Below are 21,570 nucleotides of genomic sequence, written 5' to 3'. Positions count from 1 at the left end.
CGTTTACCCAAAATGCCCAACTGTCAGTGGTTGGTCTTCTCTCCTCCTATGAGTTATCTCATGACTTTTGATATTACTGCTCTGGCTGAACCGTTTCCCACACTGGTCACAGCAGTAGGGCTTCTCTCCTGTATGAATTCTCTGGTGAATTTTGAGAGAACTGCTCTTGCTGAACCCTTTCTCACTGTAGTCACAGTGTTAGGGCTTCTCTCCTGTATGAATCATCTGGTGTTCTTTCACACTACTGCTCATGCTGAACCGTTTCCCACTCTCAGCGAAGAACGTTACTGAAGAATGTCTTGTTTCACAACTTATCATTATGTCTAATAAATAAATAAAAAAATTAAATAGCAGATCTACAAGCACACGTTGCATGTGACAAGTTGAAGTCACAACATGTGAGCGAGCTTGTACAAAATCTACAAATAACTAAAGTTTCCAAATCATTGTTGTTCATTTTTATTGGCAAACATGATGTCTATTTCATGGTTTCACACTGCACAAAACTCATCCCACTGGTACTGCAGTGTGAAGAGGCATTGAATGAAATGATCTCTTCGTATTATAATAATTTAGCGGTTGAACAGCTATCAGCCTTGATGTTCATCAGGTTAAATGGGCCAGCCTCAAGACGTGTTCGATCCAACAAGACTATGTGTGACAACTTGCTTTGGTGGACTGCATGTGGACGTGACTGTTATACATACATAGATACTCGACTTGAAAACCCCCAAAATCCGTACATATACCATACCATACCACCTTTATTTATATAGCAGCTCTTTCTTACTACCTCATTTATCTGTTTGTCCATCTTTAGGTCAGAGTCGATTTTGAAACCTAGATTGGTGGCAGTATGCTTTAAGAAGGGCTCAAGAAGGGCCCACACATGTGCTTGTGTGGGGCCCAAACACCATAACTTCAGTTTTGCTGTCATTGAAGTTTAGGAAGTTTAAAGCCAGCCATGCTTTTACATCCTCGAGGCAAGCAAGGAGTGGTTTTAAAGAGTCAGGATTGTTACGCTTTAGAGGCAAATAAATGTGGCTGTCACGGTCACCAGTGTAACATATGACACTGACGTCACATCTTCGTCGTCTCTATACCCAACGTGAGCCACGGGAGACACCCTGGCTGTCGAGCGTTGCAAAGTTCGGTAGAGCCGACTCAGCCCAAACTCATTATAACTCAGTAGTAAATAATGTCAAACCCGAACTCACCTATAGGCACGGTGAAATAGCACTTCCGTACTATTGAAAGCCACGTCTCCGCTACGGTCAAAACGGTAGTATAGTGGCATGTATTTTGGGGGTTTCTAGTCGGAATTGCAATTATGTACATTTGATTGTTTTGTGAACCACTTACCATGCATGTGGTTGTTCTGCTAAAATATAAACTGCTGTTTGACTGTTGCTGTTTTGAAATGTTGTAATGTGCTTGTTATTGAGAGTTTAAATCTTTTCTTTTAGTAGTTCAAGTAAACACACGTCTTTGTGTGTGTGTGTGTGTGTGTGTGTGTGTGTGTGTGTGTGTGTGTGGACAACTCCAGGACAACTCCAGACTACATAACATGGGCTCATATTGGTCCCATATGATCCCTTGGCACGTCACTTAAGGGATCAATATAAGTATAGGTAAATGAGCCTACCTGTTATTTACTCTGGAGTTGTCCTTTAAGCATTGACATAGGATTATTAACATCGTAGGATGCACACTAAACCGCTTGCTGTTCATTGATATAAAGTTTATTCACATAACATATCGCCACGTCAGATATGAATTCTGATAACCGAGTTTAAAATAAATACATTTAGAGTAAATGAGTACACGTTGGCTTTGGGGAAACAGCTCTATTTTTAAAACAAATGTTTTTTTTTAATATGACAGAATGTATATAAACATGTATATACATCTTATAAGGTTACAAACATTGTAATGAGTTTCATGTATAGCCTCTTCCTGAAAATACATTCATTTAAAAACAGGATCATTATATATTGTATTAACATTAAACCTTCCTGCAGTTGTGAATAATATGTCATTATTATTATTATTATTATATAGTTAATACATTATATATCTCACCATGCATTATCTTTGTTGCATCTCGTCTTACATGAACAGATTTGGAATGAATCCCGCTTCATTGTTTTATAAACTCATTAGTGTTACATCAGCCTCTCCTCTGGAGAGGAGAGGAGAGGAGAGAATGGGAGAGGATACGAGGAGAGGATACAAGGAAAGGAGAGAACAGGAGAGGATAAGAGGAGATACGAGAACAGGAGAGAGGAGAGGAGAGAAGAGAATGGGAGAGGATAAGAGGAGGGGATAGGAGAGAATGGGAGAGGGTATATAAGAGGAGATACGAGAACGAGAGGGAAGGACAGAGGATAAGGTGAGAGAGAAGTGTAGGATATAAAGGGCGGGAACACAACTAAGATACACTGTAAAAAAAAAAAAAAGCCTTTACACTCATATAAAAATCAACCCATAGGATGTTACACTGCTCGCAGCGGTCTTTGTGGCACCCACGCCACGCATGGCGTGATCAGCTAAGACTGTCCGGTGTCCATGGACACGTTGGTGTGCGAGCGTCCTCGCTGCTGCTGCTGCAGCTCCTCGGACTGCAGCCTCTGCCTCCGGCCGTCCGAGTGGAGCCGGGCCCTCGCGCTGTCGGACTGCAGGCGGGCCCGGGTGCCGTCCGAGTTCAGCCGGACGCGGCCGCCGTCGTAGGAGGCCACGCTGGAACCCGACGCGGTCCTCGAGCGAGACAACCTGGTCATGGTTGTGCTGGACACTGTGTGTGTGTGTGGGGGGGGCGGGGGGGGGGGGGGGGTGGAAGAAAGAGGAGAGGTTAGTCATTCCACCCGCTTCGATTGTGATCTATAATAATATATACTATATATAATATACAATGCTTATGGATGGTCCGAATATCAAAATGGAGAAGTATAAGGACCTCTCCAAGCACTGCAGATGTATAGGCTATACTATATTGTGTCAAATTGAAATAACCGTTTGGAATAGTATATACGTACTGTATCCCAAGCCCTGGATGAAGTATTTCAAGGCTTCAATCAGTTTGGCTGGCTGTGTGGACAGAGAGAGAAACATTGCATTTATGTCATTTATGTTACGTGCCCTTCGGAGATCCAGCTATCTAATAAGGCTTGTGTTATTTTATGAAACAGATAATCAAATTGCACAATGTCACTGTCACTATGTTATATTTGCGAATATTGCAGTCGAGGGAATACCTCAAAACATCCAAACGTCAACATCTTTCCACATATATTTGGTTAGTCTACCTGATCCACTTGAGGTTGTCCACCACAGTCGGACATCTGGAGGGACAGACAGAGCAGGGTTAATGCGTAATAAGTTTGGTCTGATGTCATGGAATACGTATGAAGGACACAAATGGAAACAAGCCATAATAAGCCTTCTTGGGTTTTAAATCCTCTTATAGCAAACCTTATATTAAACTCTACTTTCCTGTGCAAACTGTTAATGAAGTATTCAATAAATCAATCAATATGCCTAGTCTAGTGCAACAGGGTTTATTTATGTATTTATTTAAAGTTTAAACACGCATATACAGCTGCTGCCAGAGAGTCAGCCCATGAATGAGTTTCAGTCAGATTCCGTTACAGTGGCTTGTTGTTGGGCTATACCTTCAACAGTGTGGACTTGGTGGGGTTGAGTTTTGAGTTACAGTCGACGACTTCCTCCACAGCTGGGGAGCTATCGCCAACTACGAGAAGAGTGGAGCACCTGAACGGAAAAATAGACGGACAGAGAGGTCAGCTATAGGGACTGCATATGTAGGCTGAAAAAATCGACTGACAGAAACATAGCTTTTTCAGAAAACTGTCAGGATTCAGAAGACATTTTTAGAATCTGATCTCAGGTCGGAATGGGAAACTGTCAGGACGTATAGAAGACATTTTTAGAATCTGATCTCAGGTCAGAATGGGAAACTGTCAGGACGTATAGAAGACATTTTTAGAATCTGATCTCAGGTCAGAATGGGAAACTGTCAGGACGTATAGAAGACATTTTTTAGAATCTGATCTCAGGTCAGAATGGGTTTAAACATCGTGTGTTTGAAACCTTCACTGACTTGAGCGTCCTGCCGCTGGCGTTCCCCTCGAGGACCGGCCTCTCCACGTCCAGCGCCCGCCGGCTGTTGTAGGAGCGCCAGAAGTGTCCCAGGTTGGTCTGGTTCATGGCCGTGTTGATGTAGTGGCGGTACGTGGCCATCAGGTCCAGGTTGGTCTGGATCTCGTCCTGAACAGTCGAGAAAGGAAAGGAGAGGTACTATGTTTACCAAGGGTAACTGGACTAAGGAAAGGAGAGGTACTGTGTTTACCCAGGGTAACTGGACTAAGGAAAGGAAAGGTACTATGTTTACCCAGGGTACTGGACTAAGGAAAGGAAAGGTACTATGTTTACCCAGGGTAACTGGACTAAAGGAAAGGAGAGGTACTATGTTTACCCAGGGTAACTGGACTAAGGAAAGGAGAGGTACTATGTTTACCCAGGGTAACTGGACTAAGGAAAGGAGAGGTACTATGTTTACCCAGGGTAACTGGACTAAGGAAAGGAGAGGTACTATGTTTACCCAGGGTAACTGGACTAAGGAAAGGAGAGGTACTGTGTTTACCCAGGGTAACTGGACTAAGGAAAGGCTATGTTTACCCAGGGTAACTGGACTAAGGAAAGGAGAGGTACTATGTTTACCCAGGGTAACTGGACTAAGGAAAGGAAAGGTACTATGTTTACCCAGGGTAACTGGACTAAGGAAAGGTACTATGTTTACCCAGGGTAACTGGACTAAGAAAAGGAGAGGTACTGTGTTTACCCAGGGTAACTGGACTAAGGAAAGGAGAGGTACTGTGTTTACCCAGGGTAACTGGACTAAGGAAAGGAGAGGTACTATGTTTACCCAGGGTAACTGGACTAAGGAAAGGAGAGGTACTATGTTTACCCAGGGTAACTGGACTAAGGAAAGGAGAGGTACTATGTTTACCCAGGGTAACTGGACTAAGGAAAGGAAAGGTACTATGTTTACCCAGGGTAACTGGACTAAGGAAAGGAAAGGTACTATGTTTACCCAGGGTAACTGGACTAAGGAAAGGAAAGGTACTATGTTTACCCAGGGTAACTGGACTAAGGAAAGGAGAGGTACTATGTTTACCCAGGGTAACTGGACTAAGGAAAGGAAAGGTACTATGTTTACCCAGGGTAACTGGACTAAGCTCAAGAACTTGTTTACAGCCAGGCCCTGCTCATATAGAACATTTCATGGTAGAGGTTCAATGCCTTGTCCATAAGGGCACTTCAGCGGTGGTAAATTTAACGTGCCGGTCCGGGGATACCATAGAGTTATTATACAATAGAGAAGACACCCAGAGGAAATCCTGAAGCGCAATGGACATAGTGGCCGAAGAAGATATTGCAGTTTGGTAAGGTTTTGCCCTCAAACACATGAACGCGCACTAGGCTCCGTCCACTCTGCCGGTCGCTCGCGCGTTCATGTGTTTGAGGGCAAAAATCCAGAATGCACAGGGCTCCTAAACCGGAAGGAGGAGTGGATTCGCCTCATGCGCTTCTGAGCAACTCAATGCAAGTGGACGGGAGGAGAACTTGGGTGTCTTCTCTATTGTATATATACTCTAAGGGGGATACGAACTATAGCGACCTTCCGATATCAAGACCGCTCCGCAAACCGTTCGGCCACCGCTGCCTCAGTTGAGAACGGAATGAGGAGAGAGAGAGAGAGAGAGAGAGAGAGAACTGAAGAAAAGAAAGAAACTCCCCTGAAGACAAAGTATACTCAATTGTTTTACTTGAGTAAAAGTACGTATGTATAGGGTTGAAGTGGTTAATGTATGTTTTCAAAAAATTGCCAAAGTAACTAATTGTAGTGGAGTAAAAGTAAAGATTTTGGCTCCGAGGTGTACTTTACTCAAGTAAAGTACAAATACCTCAAAATTGTACTTAAGTACAGTACTTAAAAGTACTGAGTTACTTTCCACCACTGCAGGTGACAAGCTTACCTTTCCAAAGAGGTGTGAGATGATGGAGTCGGTGAGAGTGTGCGTCCAGTCGGTGATCTGGAACAAGGACATTAAACCGTCTTTAGACGTCTTCTAAAACCTGACAGTTTTCTGAAAAACCCCATGTTCCTGTGTGTCAGCGGTGCTCAACCTTTTTCATGTCGAGGACCCCCAAAACTATATGTAATTGGCCGCCGACCCCCATCTGAAAATATGTCGTTTCAGGGCTCCCCCATGAAGCAAAGATTTGAGTTAAAAATGTTCGCTCTGAAAGAATATACATTCAAAGATTTGCGTCACATTATCACAAGTTTAAAAAAAAAATGCAGATCTACAAGCTCGTATAGCGCGGCACTCGGTGGCACTCGGTTAGTAGACCTGCTATTTTTCAATAGCTAAAGTATATAACATATAATGCTTTAAAACACCAAAAGGGGGTTCCCTTATAACGTTACAACTGCAGTTCAACAAGATGTTGGGGATTGAACAATGGCTGGCAGGTGTTGGCATGCTGCAAAGAGTTGAGTATTCGATCGTAACCTTGTGCCAAACTGCACCTGTATATATAATCACCACCTGGGCTCTTGTGTATTCTTGCTTAAAACCCTATAGAACACTAGCAATTATGTTTATGTGATTTTGATAACGTTGCTGATGTCTGAGGTGGGTGGGTCTTATTATAAAACATATTCTGCAGTGTAATCTGACGTGCTGTGTAGCTTGTGCAGTTGTGCATGAATTCAACACACACACACACACACACACACACACACACACACACACAGACACACGTGAGCACTGACCTTGTGTGTCATGGAGTCTATCAGTGTTTCTGCATTAGCGTTGATGTTGATCAAAACCAAACCCTCCACCAGGTCAGGATGGTTCAGCTGCACGCACAAAGACACACACACACACACACACACACACACACGCACACACACACACAGACACACACACACACACACACACACACACACACACACACACACACACACACACGCACGCACACACACACACACACACACACACACACACACACACACACACACACACACACAGAGAGAGAGAGAGAGGTCAGGGTGGGTGCATTCTGTTTTCATTTCAATCACGTGTTATTCATTCAATAATATAATTCAATTTCTATCTAGATTTCAGAGACGAAACAGGAGCTTACAGCGAATTTGGCCAGGACGTTTGCCCCTGCTCCGACTCCCAGCCCGATCACACTGCGAAGCCTGGAAAAACACACATCAGTCAGGAAGTTATAGCATTTCATATATTTACAAAGCAAAGAGGCCCAGTAGTCCTATACTGGACAGGACCAGTGTTGTTTTCGTCGACTAAAACTATGACAAACAATGAAAGCTTTAAGCTACGATGACTAAAACTAAGACTAAATATAGTGACAATTTCGTCAAACAAATAAAAACTAGACTAAAATGTTAGGAAGGGACTAGTGGACGAGAGATACAGTGCAAGTCATTTTACACTTGGTTGCTGAAAATAGCCGATCTACAAGCTCACAGCGCGCCGCGTCATTACCACGGCATCAAGGCCCGCCTAAATACAATTTAGTTGACTAAATCAATTGAACATTTAGTCGACTAAAATCTTATGACATTAAACTAGACTAACACTAAAACATTCCAGGTGACTAAAATGTGACTAAAACTAACTGAAAGCTATTGAAGAGACTATATATGACTAAAAATAAAATCTAAATTTGCTGCCAAAAACAACACTGGTCAGAAGTGCAGTTAAGCCTTACCCATAGTGTTTGAGCACCGTGATCAGGCCTTCTGACAGCTGGTCCATGGTGGGGTACACATACCTGAGGGGTCAAAGGTCATAATGTCACAACCCAATACTTTAGGACAGTGGTTCCCAAACTTTGTCATGACAATTAAGAACCCCCAAATTGACATTTATTAGCCCGCCGGACCCCCATTTGAAAAAGATATGCCAGGGACCGCTCATTAGAGACGAATTGTATGACTCTAGCAGTGATTCTCAACCATTTTCATTTCAAGTACCCCCCAGTTTGACCTGCATTAGTCTACGGGCCCCCATTGAATGGCATTTATATCTCTGGGACCCCCAATTTATATTGTAAAATCAAAGTTAATTAACTTAATTTAACTCTGATGAGTGTACTAATGGAACCAACATTTGGTTCCATATGTACACTCTCTGAGTCATACAGACCCGTCCCATAAGGGTCCATTTGGTTCCTATAACTAGCTGGGGACCCCCTGGAACTATAGCTCAAGGACCCCTATAGTTCCCACTTTGGGAACCACTGCTTTATAGGATAATGACCCTACAGAATGTGTATGGTCGTACGTATAGCTATGAAGGTCACTTAAGAATGAAGTTGCCTTACACCTCCTCGCAAAAATGTAAACAACTGTGTATCACAGACAGACGGACAGACAGACTAGACATGAGACTAGACAGACAGACAGACAGACAGACAGACAGACAGACAGACAGACAGACAGACAGACAGACAGACAGACAGACAGACAGACAGGCTACTGACCCGGCAGACAGGGTGCTGGCTCCCTCGTGTTGCCCCGGGGCGTCGACGTGGCACACTGCGAAGTGTCTGGTGATCTCACACATGTCCTCATGGCTGAACAGAGCCTCGAAACACATCTTGTCTGCAGATATAAGGTGGGGGACGGGGAACATATAGTACGCAAAGTAAAAATGAGCAAATCAATTGAAAAAAACCTGCCTCCAATCGAGCAGTGTTGTTTTCGTCGACTAAAACTGTGACGAAAAACCTTCGTTGACTATCTTTTTCCACTGATGAAAACTAAATGGAAACTAAACGAAAACGAAGCTATATGACGACTAAAACTAAGACTAAATATACTGACAATTCCGTCAACAAATAAAAACTAGGCTAAAATGTTAGGAAGGGTTGCATGCTGAAAATAGTATAGATCGGCTATTTTCAGCGAGTGTAAAAACAGCCATTACGACGGCATCAAGGCCCGCCAAAATAATTTTTAGTTGACTAAATCAACTCTATAGATTTAGTCGACTAAAATCTCATGACATTTAGTCGACTAAAACTAGACTTAACACTGAAACATTCCAGGTGACTAAAATGTGACTAAATTAAAACTATTCAAGAGACTATGACTATGACTATGACAAAAACAACACTGCAATCCAGGGGACATTATAGAGAGAGGTTTCGATTTCCAAACATGCTCTATAGTGTGTGTGGGGTAATTTAATTTAAATTTGACAAGCTTCAATTCAACTCACGGTTGATTCCCACATCGTGTAAGGTCAGGATGACGGGACGTTTGGGGTTGGCCTTCACAGGGCCAGTCATGATGCAGTGGAATGTCCCATACTGGCTCTCCACCACCTCCTCCTGAGAGAGAGACACCGAGAGAGAGAGAGAGAGAGAGAGAGAGAGAGAGAGAGAGAGAGAGAGAGAGACAGATCATAAACACACTTTCAGCATTATGCAGGCTGAACACCAGAGGGCGGTGTTCAGTGCAGTGGCTTTCACACTGATATTTGGCTCCCCTCCCCATATTTCTGGCAGAAGCCGTTGAGGGCTGATATTTCACCCCTTCTGCTGGTAGCACGGGATCACAGCTGTGTGCCTAATATCGTTTGCTGTGTTCTCCTCTCTGTGTCTTTAAGTTTGCTTCTGCCATTACATGTATAGTTCATTCTGTGATTTATACAATTAAACTCGACATAAGTAAGTAAGTACGGTAAGTAAGTAAAGTAAAAACATCAGAATAGTAACCAGGTATAGCCTGCCCCAGCCTATATAGCCTCTGTTCCCTGCAGCCTATACTCATCTGCGAAAGAGAAAAGCCTGGTCATGCACAACCTAAGGCAGAGACACTATATCGGCCGATGTGTCGGCCCGGAACATCCGTCTGATTCCATCAGATATATGCATTTCCCCCCCCGGATACGATATTTTCCCGACCAATCACAACACTTGTTTCATTCACAGAGAATGTAAACTGATTTGTAAAGCGTCAGCGTCATTTCCTTGAGCGGTACAAAATCCTGCAACTTCCGCCCCCCAAAAAATGGCGACACTCCCATTAAGTCCCATATAGTAGTAATAACCAGCGCCCAGTGCCCCGTACGCCATAATGGAGTGATGACGTAACTTCCGTTTTTTTTTAAAATACATTAAAAAGTCACGCTGTACAACACAAGAACTTGTTTTTTTATCCTATTCTACTCTCATATATTGATTTACTAATTTATCATATTTATGAAGGGATCAAAGCAGAAATTAGTGACACATTCATTCAGAATGTCAGGGTGCATGTGTGCACGTGCGACCGTGCACGCTTACGTGCGTGTTTGATGTGCATAGAAAGTGCTGCCTCCATCTTGGAGTGATGCGCAAATCTAGTGGTGATTCCAAACATTTAAGGACTTTATATAGAATCTCTTTGGCTTAGCAGCCAAACAAAAAACCTGTCTGATCCATTAGTAGCCAACAGGAGAGTGGAAAGAGTGTACAATCAGTTACCACGGCAACCAAACTGTGTACACCTCCTAATCACCCTTAATTAGTACAACCTTCACCAGAGTGGAGGAAGCCATTAGTGAGAGAAGCAGCTGGTGTGGTGATTGGTGATTGGAAACTAGGTCAGTAGGTTCTGTACTCTTGACCTCTTGCGTTGAGGTATTTCCAGCAGAGTAAGACACGATTGTGCCACAAGGTAATACAGTATAGTATAATACAGTATACCCTTATCCCTTTAATATGCCTAAACGTATTTGCCATTGTTTACTATTGTGAAAATTGACAGGTTGTGAGCTTGTAGAAAGGCAATTTGAACTATTTTAAAATGTTTTTTTTAAATAGTAAAAAAATGGAAAATAAGTTTAGGGATAAGGGTTTAAGGGGGTGGCGCAAGATATAGCCCCAAATGCATGGGAATAGTCAGATAGGATAAACCGATCATCCGTCTAACAGTATACTAGATATCCGTATGTTGAAACTATAAACAGACAAATCAATAATGATCTATTCTAAATGACATATTTCAACCATCTTTTCTAAATGACATATTTTAACACTAGGCCTATTTAAAATAGCTGGGCCACCAGCTATATAAGAGCTCCTTCTATGAAAGAAAATCACTAAACAAAAACAGGCCTATATGAACCAGAACTATAATCATTCATTAGACACGTCATAGAGTAATTAAGTTCTTTAAAAAAGGAATAAGACAAAAGGTATAGAATGATAGCCTATCTGTAAGTATCACACCGAGTTCACTCATAGCATGATAAATATAGAAGTATTTACAGGTCAAGAGATTAGGTTATGGAGTCTGCGTAATATAATAATAATAAGTAGGCCTATACTGACTTGTTTTACTTAAGAAAAAGTATCAATACTGCATTGTAGAAGCAGGCTACTCTGTTACAAGTAAAAGTCTGGAATTCAAAATATACTTGAGTAAAAGTATTGGTATCAAAATGCACTTAGAGTACCAGATGTATTAAGGGTTTCATTATATTCATTTTAATTAATTTTAATTTTTCGTTTTTCTTTTAGGTTGTATGACCTCAATTACATTAAAAAAAAACCTGAACTTTGAACATTCAGTGGATTTTTCTCTGGTGTTTGAAAGTCATTCTGAGCTGCAATGAAAACAGGCAAAACAGTGAAAACAGTGACATCTGCTGGCAAATCCCATTGACATATATTGGATTTTCTGTCTCTTTTATACATCACAAGCAGCAGGAAATCCAGAGCACCTGTTTCAGCCAGAAAACCCCACACCACAGAACATCTACTGAATGTTAAAAGTTCTGTTTTTTTGGGGTGCAATTGAGCTCAGAAAACCTAACAAAAATTAAGAAAGAATACAAAAAAAAGTCATTATACAGAAGGTCCCATTTCAACATTTCAAACGTTTAAACACCTTTGAAAATAGCAGATCTACAAGCTCACAACGATAGCTATAGTTTTCTCTACAACTCCACAAAGTAACTATAGTAACTAAACTTCACATAAACGTAGTGTATAGTAAAAGTACAATATTTGAAAACCCTCAAGTACAGTACAAATACCTCAAAATTGGACTTAAGTACAGTACTCTATGGGTAAATAAATGTACACAGTTACTGTACTCACCACCACTACATTGGCAGTGGGCTCCTGGGTGTCAAAGACCTCGTCGTTGTCGTCCACCAGGGACACCACCATGTCTACAGGCATCACGGTAGATCACAGTACACGCAGTACACACAATACCAGAAAAAGATAAAAGGAAGGCCGCTATAGAGGATGCTCAGAAGCACCTCCCGTATCCTTGCGGGGTCAATTCTAACTCTTTAAAAAAAAAAAGCCCCCCGGAGCCTTTCTTTCTTTGTGCTTGTGGTCTTGTTATATATAATCCTTCCCCACAGCGGAAGAGCAGTCGTCGTTCGGTATAGCTGTTGTGTTGTGCTGCTTCCGAGAGAAACAAGCAGAGTATAGTGTCTGTCTGTCGGGTGTGTAAGCCTGTTTCCGTTTTAAGCTGATTTATATCCATGTCACTGACTAAGCCCCTGACCGACCTGAACCCGGCCCGGCCCCGGCCCGGCTCCCACAGGCCAGGCCAGCACGTGTTTTTAAATTAATCTGACCCCCATCATGCCCACCCCCCAGAAACCTGACTGGATGGAGTGAATTAACCAGGTTAGCATATAGGCATATTTTATTTTGGTCTTTATTTTTTATTTTTTTATCAATTTATCAGTGCAGAATGTAGTTATAGTATAGCTAGAACCATGCAGGGCCAGGGGCTGTTAGACTGATGAACACTATATAGGCCCCAAATTAATTTAGCTGTTATGCCTTGCTGGCTGTTATACAGTATGTGATTGATTGGTTGATTGATTGATTGATTGATTGATTGATTGATTGATTGATTGATTGATTGATTGATTGATTGATTGATTGATTGATTGATTGGTTGATTTTAGTGATAACAAAAGAGCACAGAGCTGCTTTCCGACATGTTGCCATGTTATCTTTGTTTTGATGAATGCTGGATGAATGCAGTTGGTATACAATGTATATGTTCAGGAGGAAGACCACGCCTTCAAAGATAAGATAGTCGGTTGTGCTTTTCCCCCACATTAGACTCATGCTATAATTCCATTCCTGGTCCTTTTCCTCGGGTAACAATGAAGCTCGATCAACATCACCATATAGTCACAGAGTAAACTCCTCCCTCAATTTATCTGCCATGCATGGTAACTGATCATGGCTCCACCCTCGCCCCTCACCGAGGCCTCGCTGCCATGGCAACTGTCCAGCGTTAACTCCGCCCCTGCTCCAATAAGGGAAGAAGTATATATATATATATATATATATACCTGCCTGCTTCACCTGTCACTTGTGCATTGTATCTCGTACCCCTCCCTCCCATTTCATGTATACTCACAGTTGTTTCTAGTTTCAGGTTCCCAGATGGGGGTCTCGGATTGAAGGGACTGCCAGAAGGACGCCTCTCTCCTCAGACCCCCAGGCCAAATAGAATGGTAAATGGTGCATTTATATAGCGCCTAAGCGCCTTCATCCAAGGCCCTTTGCAGAGATTGTGCATTATACATTCACACATCCGCACACCGATGCCGGAGGAAACCTGCATGCAAGGCACCAACCTGCACATCGGGAGCAATTAGGGGTTCAGAGTCTTTTTTTGGTATTCTTTTTTAAAGATTAGTTTAGTATGCAGACAGGAAAGGGGGTGAGACATGGAGAGTGACACACGGCAAAGGCCGGCGTCGGGGCTCGGGAGTCGAGCCCACGGCGCGCCACTCGGCTGGCTTGCCGAGTGGGATAAAAATGAACACAAAATAAATAAATAAAATCCATAAATGTAAAAAAAAAAAAGAAAAAAAAAAAGAGAGGAAGAAATAGTGTTAACAATACATCTTACTGATGCACAAACTTGGACACCATCATCGGTGTTGCTTCCTGGAATCTTATAGGGTTGTTTCGGGTCTTATACAAACAGACACCCTCCTGCAGGCGACCCCCCAACCGAGGCTGATCAGGTCCGTGTCCAAGAAGTGGCATGCTACTGCTCTATACCCACTGCTCTCCCCTCTTCAAGCAGAGCCATCTGGAGGCTCTGCAGCCTCCGCGTTGCAGTGTTGTTTTTGGCAGCAACTTTAGATTTTAGTTTTAGTCACCTGGAATGTTTTAGTGGTTGGTCTAGTTTTAGTCGACTAAATATCATAAGATTTTAAGTCTTTTAGATTTTAGACTAAAATGTATTTTGGTGGGCCTAAATGCCGTCGTATAAATGGCTGATTTCACACTTGCTGAAAATAGCCGATCTACAAGCTCACAACGCGTCGACGCAGCAGTCTGGTTTCTATTTGTTGACGAAATTGTCAAGTCTTATAGTTTTTGTCATCATAGCTTATAGTTTTCATGTAGTTTTCATTAAATTAAAACGTAGTTTTCCTCAGTGAAAAAAGGCTGTCGACGAACATTTTTCCGTTTTAGTCGTTTTAGTCGACTGGAATCAACACTGCCACGTTGTTGCCTTTCTTCGTTCTTCTATTATGTGGCTCTTAATTCTTCGGTCGGCACCTGTTATGCCCAGCAAGTTAGCAACGGTTATACGTATATAGGCTTTGCTGCAGGGAGTGGCCGCCGTGGCAAATCCCCGACTATATACCCATCTGTTATATGGTCCATTCACCACCTGGTCTCCACCCGTTCCTCCGACAAGACAATCCTCCACTCCACCAAGCTCCTGGTGATCCTTCTCCCTCTTTCTGTCTTGCGCCTCCTCCATCCGTATACTGTATCTCCTCCCTGCAGGGAATCCGTCAGCTCCAGCAAGAAACGAGGTGTTTTGTGGCCTCTGAGACCGAGATGATGTCTGTCACTATATAGGTCTCAATCTGGACTGGAGTGATGTGTGTGGTGGAATTTTTCAGCCGCCCTTTCCAGGTCACAACTGTCATCACCCAGTCTCGGGCCGTGGAGAGCAAACCAAGCAGAGCAGTTCTTTGGTGTTTTTTTCCCCCCCTGGCCTTTGTCCTTCCTTGACAAAGTGAATGGCCTTATAGCTGTGGTTTTGGGTGTATCGGCTGCCCTTGAGTTGGTCCCCTTTGCTGATTGCTTCAGCGATGGATTTGAGGACCTGGTCATGCCTCTCCATCCATCGATATACCGGCCCTCACCCAGTGAAAATATAGCCGACCTCTAATCTCAGAGCTTCTAAATCGGCGAATGGCTTAATGGTTAATTCATGATGTCATTTTGTACATTTGTGTCCTGGGAAGACACTAAGTTTATATTTTGGGTCTGAGCTGAAAAGTTTTAGTATAAAAAAAGATATACATATTCTGTATTATGAATCTATGATGTAATATCACAAACTATTTTGTTTTATCCCTCCCCCCCACTTGATTAGGCAACACTCATGAAAGGTTGTTTGAATTCACTCGCCATTGAATACGTCTAATAGGGGTGAAGTGCAGATTAAATCACATGATGGCCAGCAGGAAGTGCTTTCCTGCTGTTCAGTGGTCAGATCTGTCTAATCTCACAGTCGCCATCTGCTCCCCACAGCCTGCATGCTCCCTCCCTCCACGGTGGGCTATAGCTCGTATAAGCAGTGGTGGAAAGTAACTAAGTATTTACAGTCAGTAAGTACTGTACCAAGTACAGTGTTGAGGTACTTTGCTTGAGTGTTTCCAATTTCCAATACTTTTACTCAACTATGTCTCGGGTCCAAATATTTACTTAAGGTGCGTTACCTGTTCAAATCGTATCATATTTGGAAAGGAGACAGTCCAAAATGCAAGAATAAATTACTGAAATGCAGTCTTGGTGTACACGTGCGACCCAAAACTTTAGTTACTAAAATAGTAAAAATAGAAGATCTACAAGCTCGCAATGTGTCCCATTTTCATTACTTTACATTTTGCAAGATGGTTGAACATTGTCACTACAGCATGTAGTGCAAATGTTTTATTGGGGCTCCTTATTGCATTGTTTGTTAATAATTATAGTAGCTATATATATATATATATATATATATATATATATATATATATATATATATATATATATGATACTATAGTTATAGCAGTTACTGAGAAAACAGACTGAAAAACAGTGAATGTCTGTGAGCGTGGGTCCGCAACTGGTTCTGGCCCACATCAAGTGACCTTTTGACCCTCACCCCAAAATGAGTTTGACAGGCCTGCTCTAAAGTATAGTAGTGTGGAAGATTACTCGTAGGCCTTAGTTGGCCGTGTGGTTGAGTCAATTGATTGCCACTTGCTGATTAGGGGATGGTTTGCCCCACCTGTATAAAAGCATGATTGCTGCAGGTGAAGGGAGTTCAGTATTACCAGAGGCTAGAGGAAAGCTGCAAGCCAGGACTTCATCGAAGGATAAATAGCCTGTAAAAGTCTCTCAAGATCTGTTTTGTTTTCTTAAAGTTTAGCCAGCAGGTTTATTTTGTTTCCCATTTCTTGGAATGTAATTCTGGCCAGCATTTATTACTTATTTTTGTATTGTGACAGACTTGCACTGCACTTTGGAGGTAAATAAAATGCCTGAAATGTACTTGTGGACCTGTCTACTCCCTGGAGCCTCCGGCCAACGGCCAGCATTATCACAGGGTTTATGCCGTTCATGAAAAAGTGTCCACTACAGTTGCTAGGTACTAGGTAGTGCATGGGAAATGTAGTCCACGCTCTTTTCAAGCACCTGGCAAAGAAGAGTTGTTTGTCTGCCAAACAAACAGGGATTTTCCACCACCTCCAGAAAAAGCTCAAAGCTTCTGAAGGTTAAACACCGGAAGTATAACACGCCACGGGTCTCTCAGTATAGCATCTGTTAATTGGAGACGTACGTAACGTGACAGAAGAAATGATGTCACTGTGTTGGCACGCATGGGCTGCAGTGTCACGGCAGCAGGTCTAATCCATTTAGGGTCGTCTGGAGCGCCGATAAACAGACAGTCTTTACTCCTTACTTTTGCTCCACTAACCTATTTCCATCATACATGCATGGCCTATAGTTTTATATCTGCCTATAGCCCCGGGCTTACTGGAGGCAAAGCCAGAGGTGAGATCTCTCAGGTCTCTCTGACAAAGGCAACCAAACTCGTAACCAAAGGGGAACCGGGCCTTTGCAGTGGTTGCTCCCACACTGTGGAACAAAATAAATGCTGAGTCTGTTGACAGATTTAAGATCTTGTTAGACACATTTATTTAGGAAACATTTTGTCTTGTACATTTTTGACTCTTTTTGATACAGAGACAGTCATGGTGGCAAGACTCAGGAGAGGAGAAACTGATTTATAAATTTCTTTTTTCCAAAAATGAGTTAATAGCACAGGCAGACTCTTCACATACTAGAGCATGTCTGAAATAAATGTCAGAGCTGAAATTGACATGTAGCCTAAATATGAAATGAATGCTTAAACATGTAGCTATGTGTAATGTTATAGAGTCCACAAAAGTGAACCTTTCAAGCCTGTTTTCTCAACTCGCTGTTTTCTGCAAGACATTACTCTATATAAGTCATATCTCCAAAACTGGGGATCCTCTGCAACCTCCCTCAAACTGAACAACCAATATGTCAATTTGAAGCTATGATTCCCTGCTTTCATATGACATGGGAAAAAAACAAATTAAAAGAAAATCAACGACTTCAGCCCTAACGACACCAAAGGGTCACCATGCAACTCTTTAATACCAGACGACTCGCCCCTTTACCAACTCGCCCCCGCAAAATGTGGATATACAGAGTGAACTTAACAATGATAAATTAATATGATAATACCTTTTATATAAACATGAATTATGTTTGTTATTTACAGCTAGGTATAGTAGTGGGGCGAGATGGAAAAGGGGCGACCGTACCTGTAACCCAACTCCTTGGTGTCCAAACGGTTGCAAGGAGTTAACGCTAAAACCGTCTTGACCCTTTGGTGTGGTTTGGGGCCATTGAATTCCATGCGTTGAATCACTATAGGGTCAACGTGGGTCAACGTGCAACAAGACATATCACACCGCAGGGACAACGCTAAACTTAGCGTTGCCATGATAATGCCATTACAAAACATGGGCTACATGGAAGAAATGTGTTTAATAAAACAGAATGAACTGCTAGAAGGTCCTAAGTTAACTTAATTAAGCGCCCTCGTGAAAAACATTTCGTCAAATAATCTGATTTCTGCATGTCTGTTTTTTGCTTTCATCTCTTGTTGTGTTATTGCACCTGTGTGCCTCGTTTTAACTTGATTGTTGCATATGGTTGTCACTATATAGCACTTTGTAACTTTGTTTTGAAAGGTGCTTTATGAATCAAATTACTTACTTACTATCCACTTTTTCATGTAAAGGACCCCCAAATTGACACTAATTAGCTTGCGGACCCCCCGTTTGAAAAGAGAAGATTTTTTACAACTCTAGCAGTGATTCTCAACCCGTTTAATTTCAAGGACCCCCAGTTTGACACACATTAGTCTACGGACCCCCATTTATTTAAATTTCTATCTCTGGCACCCCCAATTTATATTGTAAAAGTGTACAAATGTACATTTGTACACTCTGAATTACAGAACCATAAGGGTCCATATTTGGTTCCAAACTATCATTTAGCTATGGGGACCCATACAAGTGCAGAGACAGTGTAGTGCAGTGTAGTAAACTAGGATCACAGGTAAACCAAGATCCTAGCATCAGTCTAAAGTAATTATTTTGATACTAGTATACTGTTTAGACTCTAAACATTATACTAGTATCAAAATAATGATCTGCATTGACATCATCATCAAACAGTTGACCAAAAGACACACACATACGTGAAGAAAGAAGGCCTATAAGTAACACAATCATTGTGTGAATATAGCCACAAGATGTCATAAGTGGGGGCCTCATGCTGTCCTGGTCGTCATACGGCCGGACTGAAGCCTACATTTGGAGTCATATACATTATAGATAAGTCATAGATGACTGACGTCATAGATGATAGATCACAGGCTGTCCTATGGTTGTTCCTAAACACAAAGACATATTAAGAGTCAGATGTCATACTTTAGCTATTGTAAAATCACACCCGTGTGAAGTGAGGGGCGCTCTTATTATTATTATACATCATCATACATCATCTCATGGACGAGTGAAAATATGATGTAAATTGGTTGGTTAAATTTACGTCATATTACATATTTGGCGGACATTTGACCTAATTTCTCCTTCCATTGTCAATGGCAAATATTGAGACGTGTGGGGACAAAAAGCTGTATAGGAAAATACATAGAAGATGGAAGACATTGTAGAATTGTCCTCAGGTCTAAACGGGTTAAAGAGAGGAATCAGGCTGAGGAGACGACACAAATTTGAGAGCTGACAGCGAATTATGATTTATTAGTCTTTTGAATAACACACCATTTAGTTTTAGTAATCTGAAATTGTTTAGTCTTATAGTTGACTAAATCAAAAATCTTATAGTCTTTAATTTGGGGCCCTATTTTCTGATTTTGTCTTAGTCTTTTGAACACACCATCTAGTTTTAGTCCTATGTAGTCATCTGAAATGGTTTAGTCTGTTTAAAAATATCGGTCTTTTAAATATTTAGTCTTTTAGGGCTGTATTTTGCGTGTCTTAAGAACCAGGTCTTATTCCCTAACTTGAGTAAACTAAAGACCTGGAGGCGTGATCAATGCCATTTGGCTATTCTGAGTGGCCAAAGAGCATTGATCACACCTCCAGGTCTTTAGTTTACTCAAGTTAGGGAATAAGACCTGGTACTTAAGACACGCAAAATACAGCCCTAGAGTCTCAGTCGACAAAAACGAGGACACCTAGGAGGACTCGTGCAGAATCTGCTCCAGCACCGCCAGCAGGTGTTTCAGGCCGTAGATGTAGCCGTGGTCGTGGCTATCGCTCGGGAACACGTGCGCAAAGTCAATCATCCGGACCTCCACCTCCTCCTCCTCCTTTGTTTGTTTGCCCTTGTCCCTCCTTGTCGCAAGTCTCTCCGTCTCCCCTATGCCCAGGCTCCGTCCCTCCTGTGGGGATCGGATGCCGTTTTCGTTCGGCTGTGACCGTCTCCCGGCCGCGTGTTTCCAGGGCCAGTCGTCTTCCTCGCTCGCCGCCGCGGCCAGTGGGACGGCGACCCGGATGTCGGCCTCTGGCGGGGCAGGGCCGATCGAGGGGACGCTGGGAAGAGAAGACAGCGACGAAGACAGAGACGGGGAGGAGGGGAGGAGGCCCTCGTAGACGAAGAGCAGGGAGCTAGAGTAGAAGACGAGCTGCCGCTGGGACTCGAACCAGCGGAGGACGCGGCGCACCCTGCCGATGCTGGCCGACACGACGTCCTTCCGCAGGCCCGCGCCGTTGCGGAAGAACCTGGAGAGTCCGTCTCCCAACGTGTCTTTGACCAGTCCCAATCCGTACCGTTTGTCGTAGGAGTCGAACGTGTCGGCGGACGCCTCGTACACCCTCATTCCCAGAACCCGGAACCCTATTTCTTCCATCAGGGGGTATTTTCGGATCTGTCGCTCTCGTTTCTCCCGCGAGTCGAACGGGTCGTAGCCCCGCCGGCCCAGCTTGATGTCCATGACGCACGGCTTGACGAAGCGACGCGTGACGTCCTCCAGCTTCAGGTACAGCTCCCCGGCGGGACCGCCGCCGGGGGGAGACGACGACGACGACGACCAGGTGCCGTGATATCCGGGCAGGTGACTTCGGAGCTCCAGCAGACGCGGGTCGCGGCAGTCCGCCGCGTACACCGCGTCGTAAAAGTGCATCTCTCGCGGGCCTCTCGGTGGCGGTTGAAGCTGTTTCAGAACGGCGCCGTCCGGATGCTGGAGAATACCCGTTTCATCACGCACCCCGAATCTGTGACCTGCCACCTGATGAGGCAGTGGGACACAGCCGTTCGCGTGGGGAGGAGGAAGAGGAGGAGGAGGTGACGGTTGGCCGCGGGGCTCCGCGAGGAGAGCAGTGGCTCCGGGCTGACCGCCACTGCCGTCGGGCCGGTGGGGGTCAGGTCCCGTCTTCTCGGTCCCCTGCAGAGAGAACTGCTGCATCACTTGATGCCGACAATTAATTCGCACAGACGAGCTCGGCACACATTTCACAAGCCCCAAAGAAATAAAACAAAATATAGATAATTGCGGATTTATATATTCACACATTTTCCCTATACGTCACCGGTGAAGATAGCAGCCCTCTCTGCACATGTTATAATTGTGTGGTGTTGGTGTTGTGAATTAATATAAAAATTACACCTGTGTGAAATGAGCGGCGCTCTTGTCATATAATAATTCCGCATATTTAGCGGAATTATCAGCTCTTATCATCATACATCATCATCATGCATCATCCCATACTGGCCAATCAGAATGCCTGTTGCCTATGATTGGTTAGCTGATTTGCTCGCTTACAATGACGTACATTTTCCCTTCAGTGTCAACGATGTTTAATTTACGTCATAAAAAGCGGACATCCGACG

General features: G+C 43.2%; 2 protein-coding genes across 2 annotated transcripts; both read right to left on the bottom strand.

The window, feature by feature from the left end:
* Nucleotides 1–2,549: 2,549 nt before the first annotated feature.
* LOC308318736 (protein NDRG1-like) lies at nucleotides 2,550–12,297 on the bottom strand (the record flags this gene model as incomplete). The annotated part of the gene is made up of 12 exons (XM_080768363.1): nucleotides 2,550–2,739; nucleotides 3,032–3,087; nucleotides 3,306–3,341; nucleotides 3,672–3,771; nucleotides 4,121–4,287; nucleotides 6,060–6,116; nucleotides 6,863–6,949; nucleotides 7,237–7,297; nucleotides 7,831–7,893; nucleotides 8,605–8,725; nucleotides 9,345–9,456; nucleotides 12,214–12,297. The coding sequence occupies 12 exons, from the start codon at nucleotides 12,295–12,297 to the stop codon at nucleotides 2,550–2,552; spliced, it is 1,134 nt and encodes a 377-aa protein (XP_080624489.1).
* A 7,618-nt stretch (nucleotides 12,298–19,915) lies between these two features.
* LOC308318735 (inositol polyphosphate multikinase-like) lies at nucleotides 19,916–21,145 on the bottom strand (the record flags this gene model as incomplete). Its single annotated transcript, XM_080768362.1, has 1 exon — nucleotides 19,916–21,145. One exon carries the CDS (start codon nucleotides 21,143–21,145, stop codon nucleotides 19,916–19,918), a length of 1,230 nt encoding a protein of 409 aa, XP_080624488.1.
* Nucleotides 21,146–21,570: the final 425 nt, after the last annotated feature.

This window comes from Protomyctophum bolini (assembly GCF_963924005.1).
Source record: "Protomyctophum bolini genome assembly, chromosome: 7".
In the NCBI taxonomy this organism is placed as follows: domain Eukaryota; kingdom Metazoa; phylum Chordata; class Actinopteri; order Myctophiformes; family Myctophidae; genus Protomyctophum; species Protomyctophum bolini.
The sequence above is the reverse complement of the archived record's forward strand: the minus strand, read 5'-3'. Positions and strand labels throughout refer to the sequence as shown.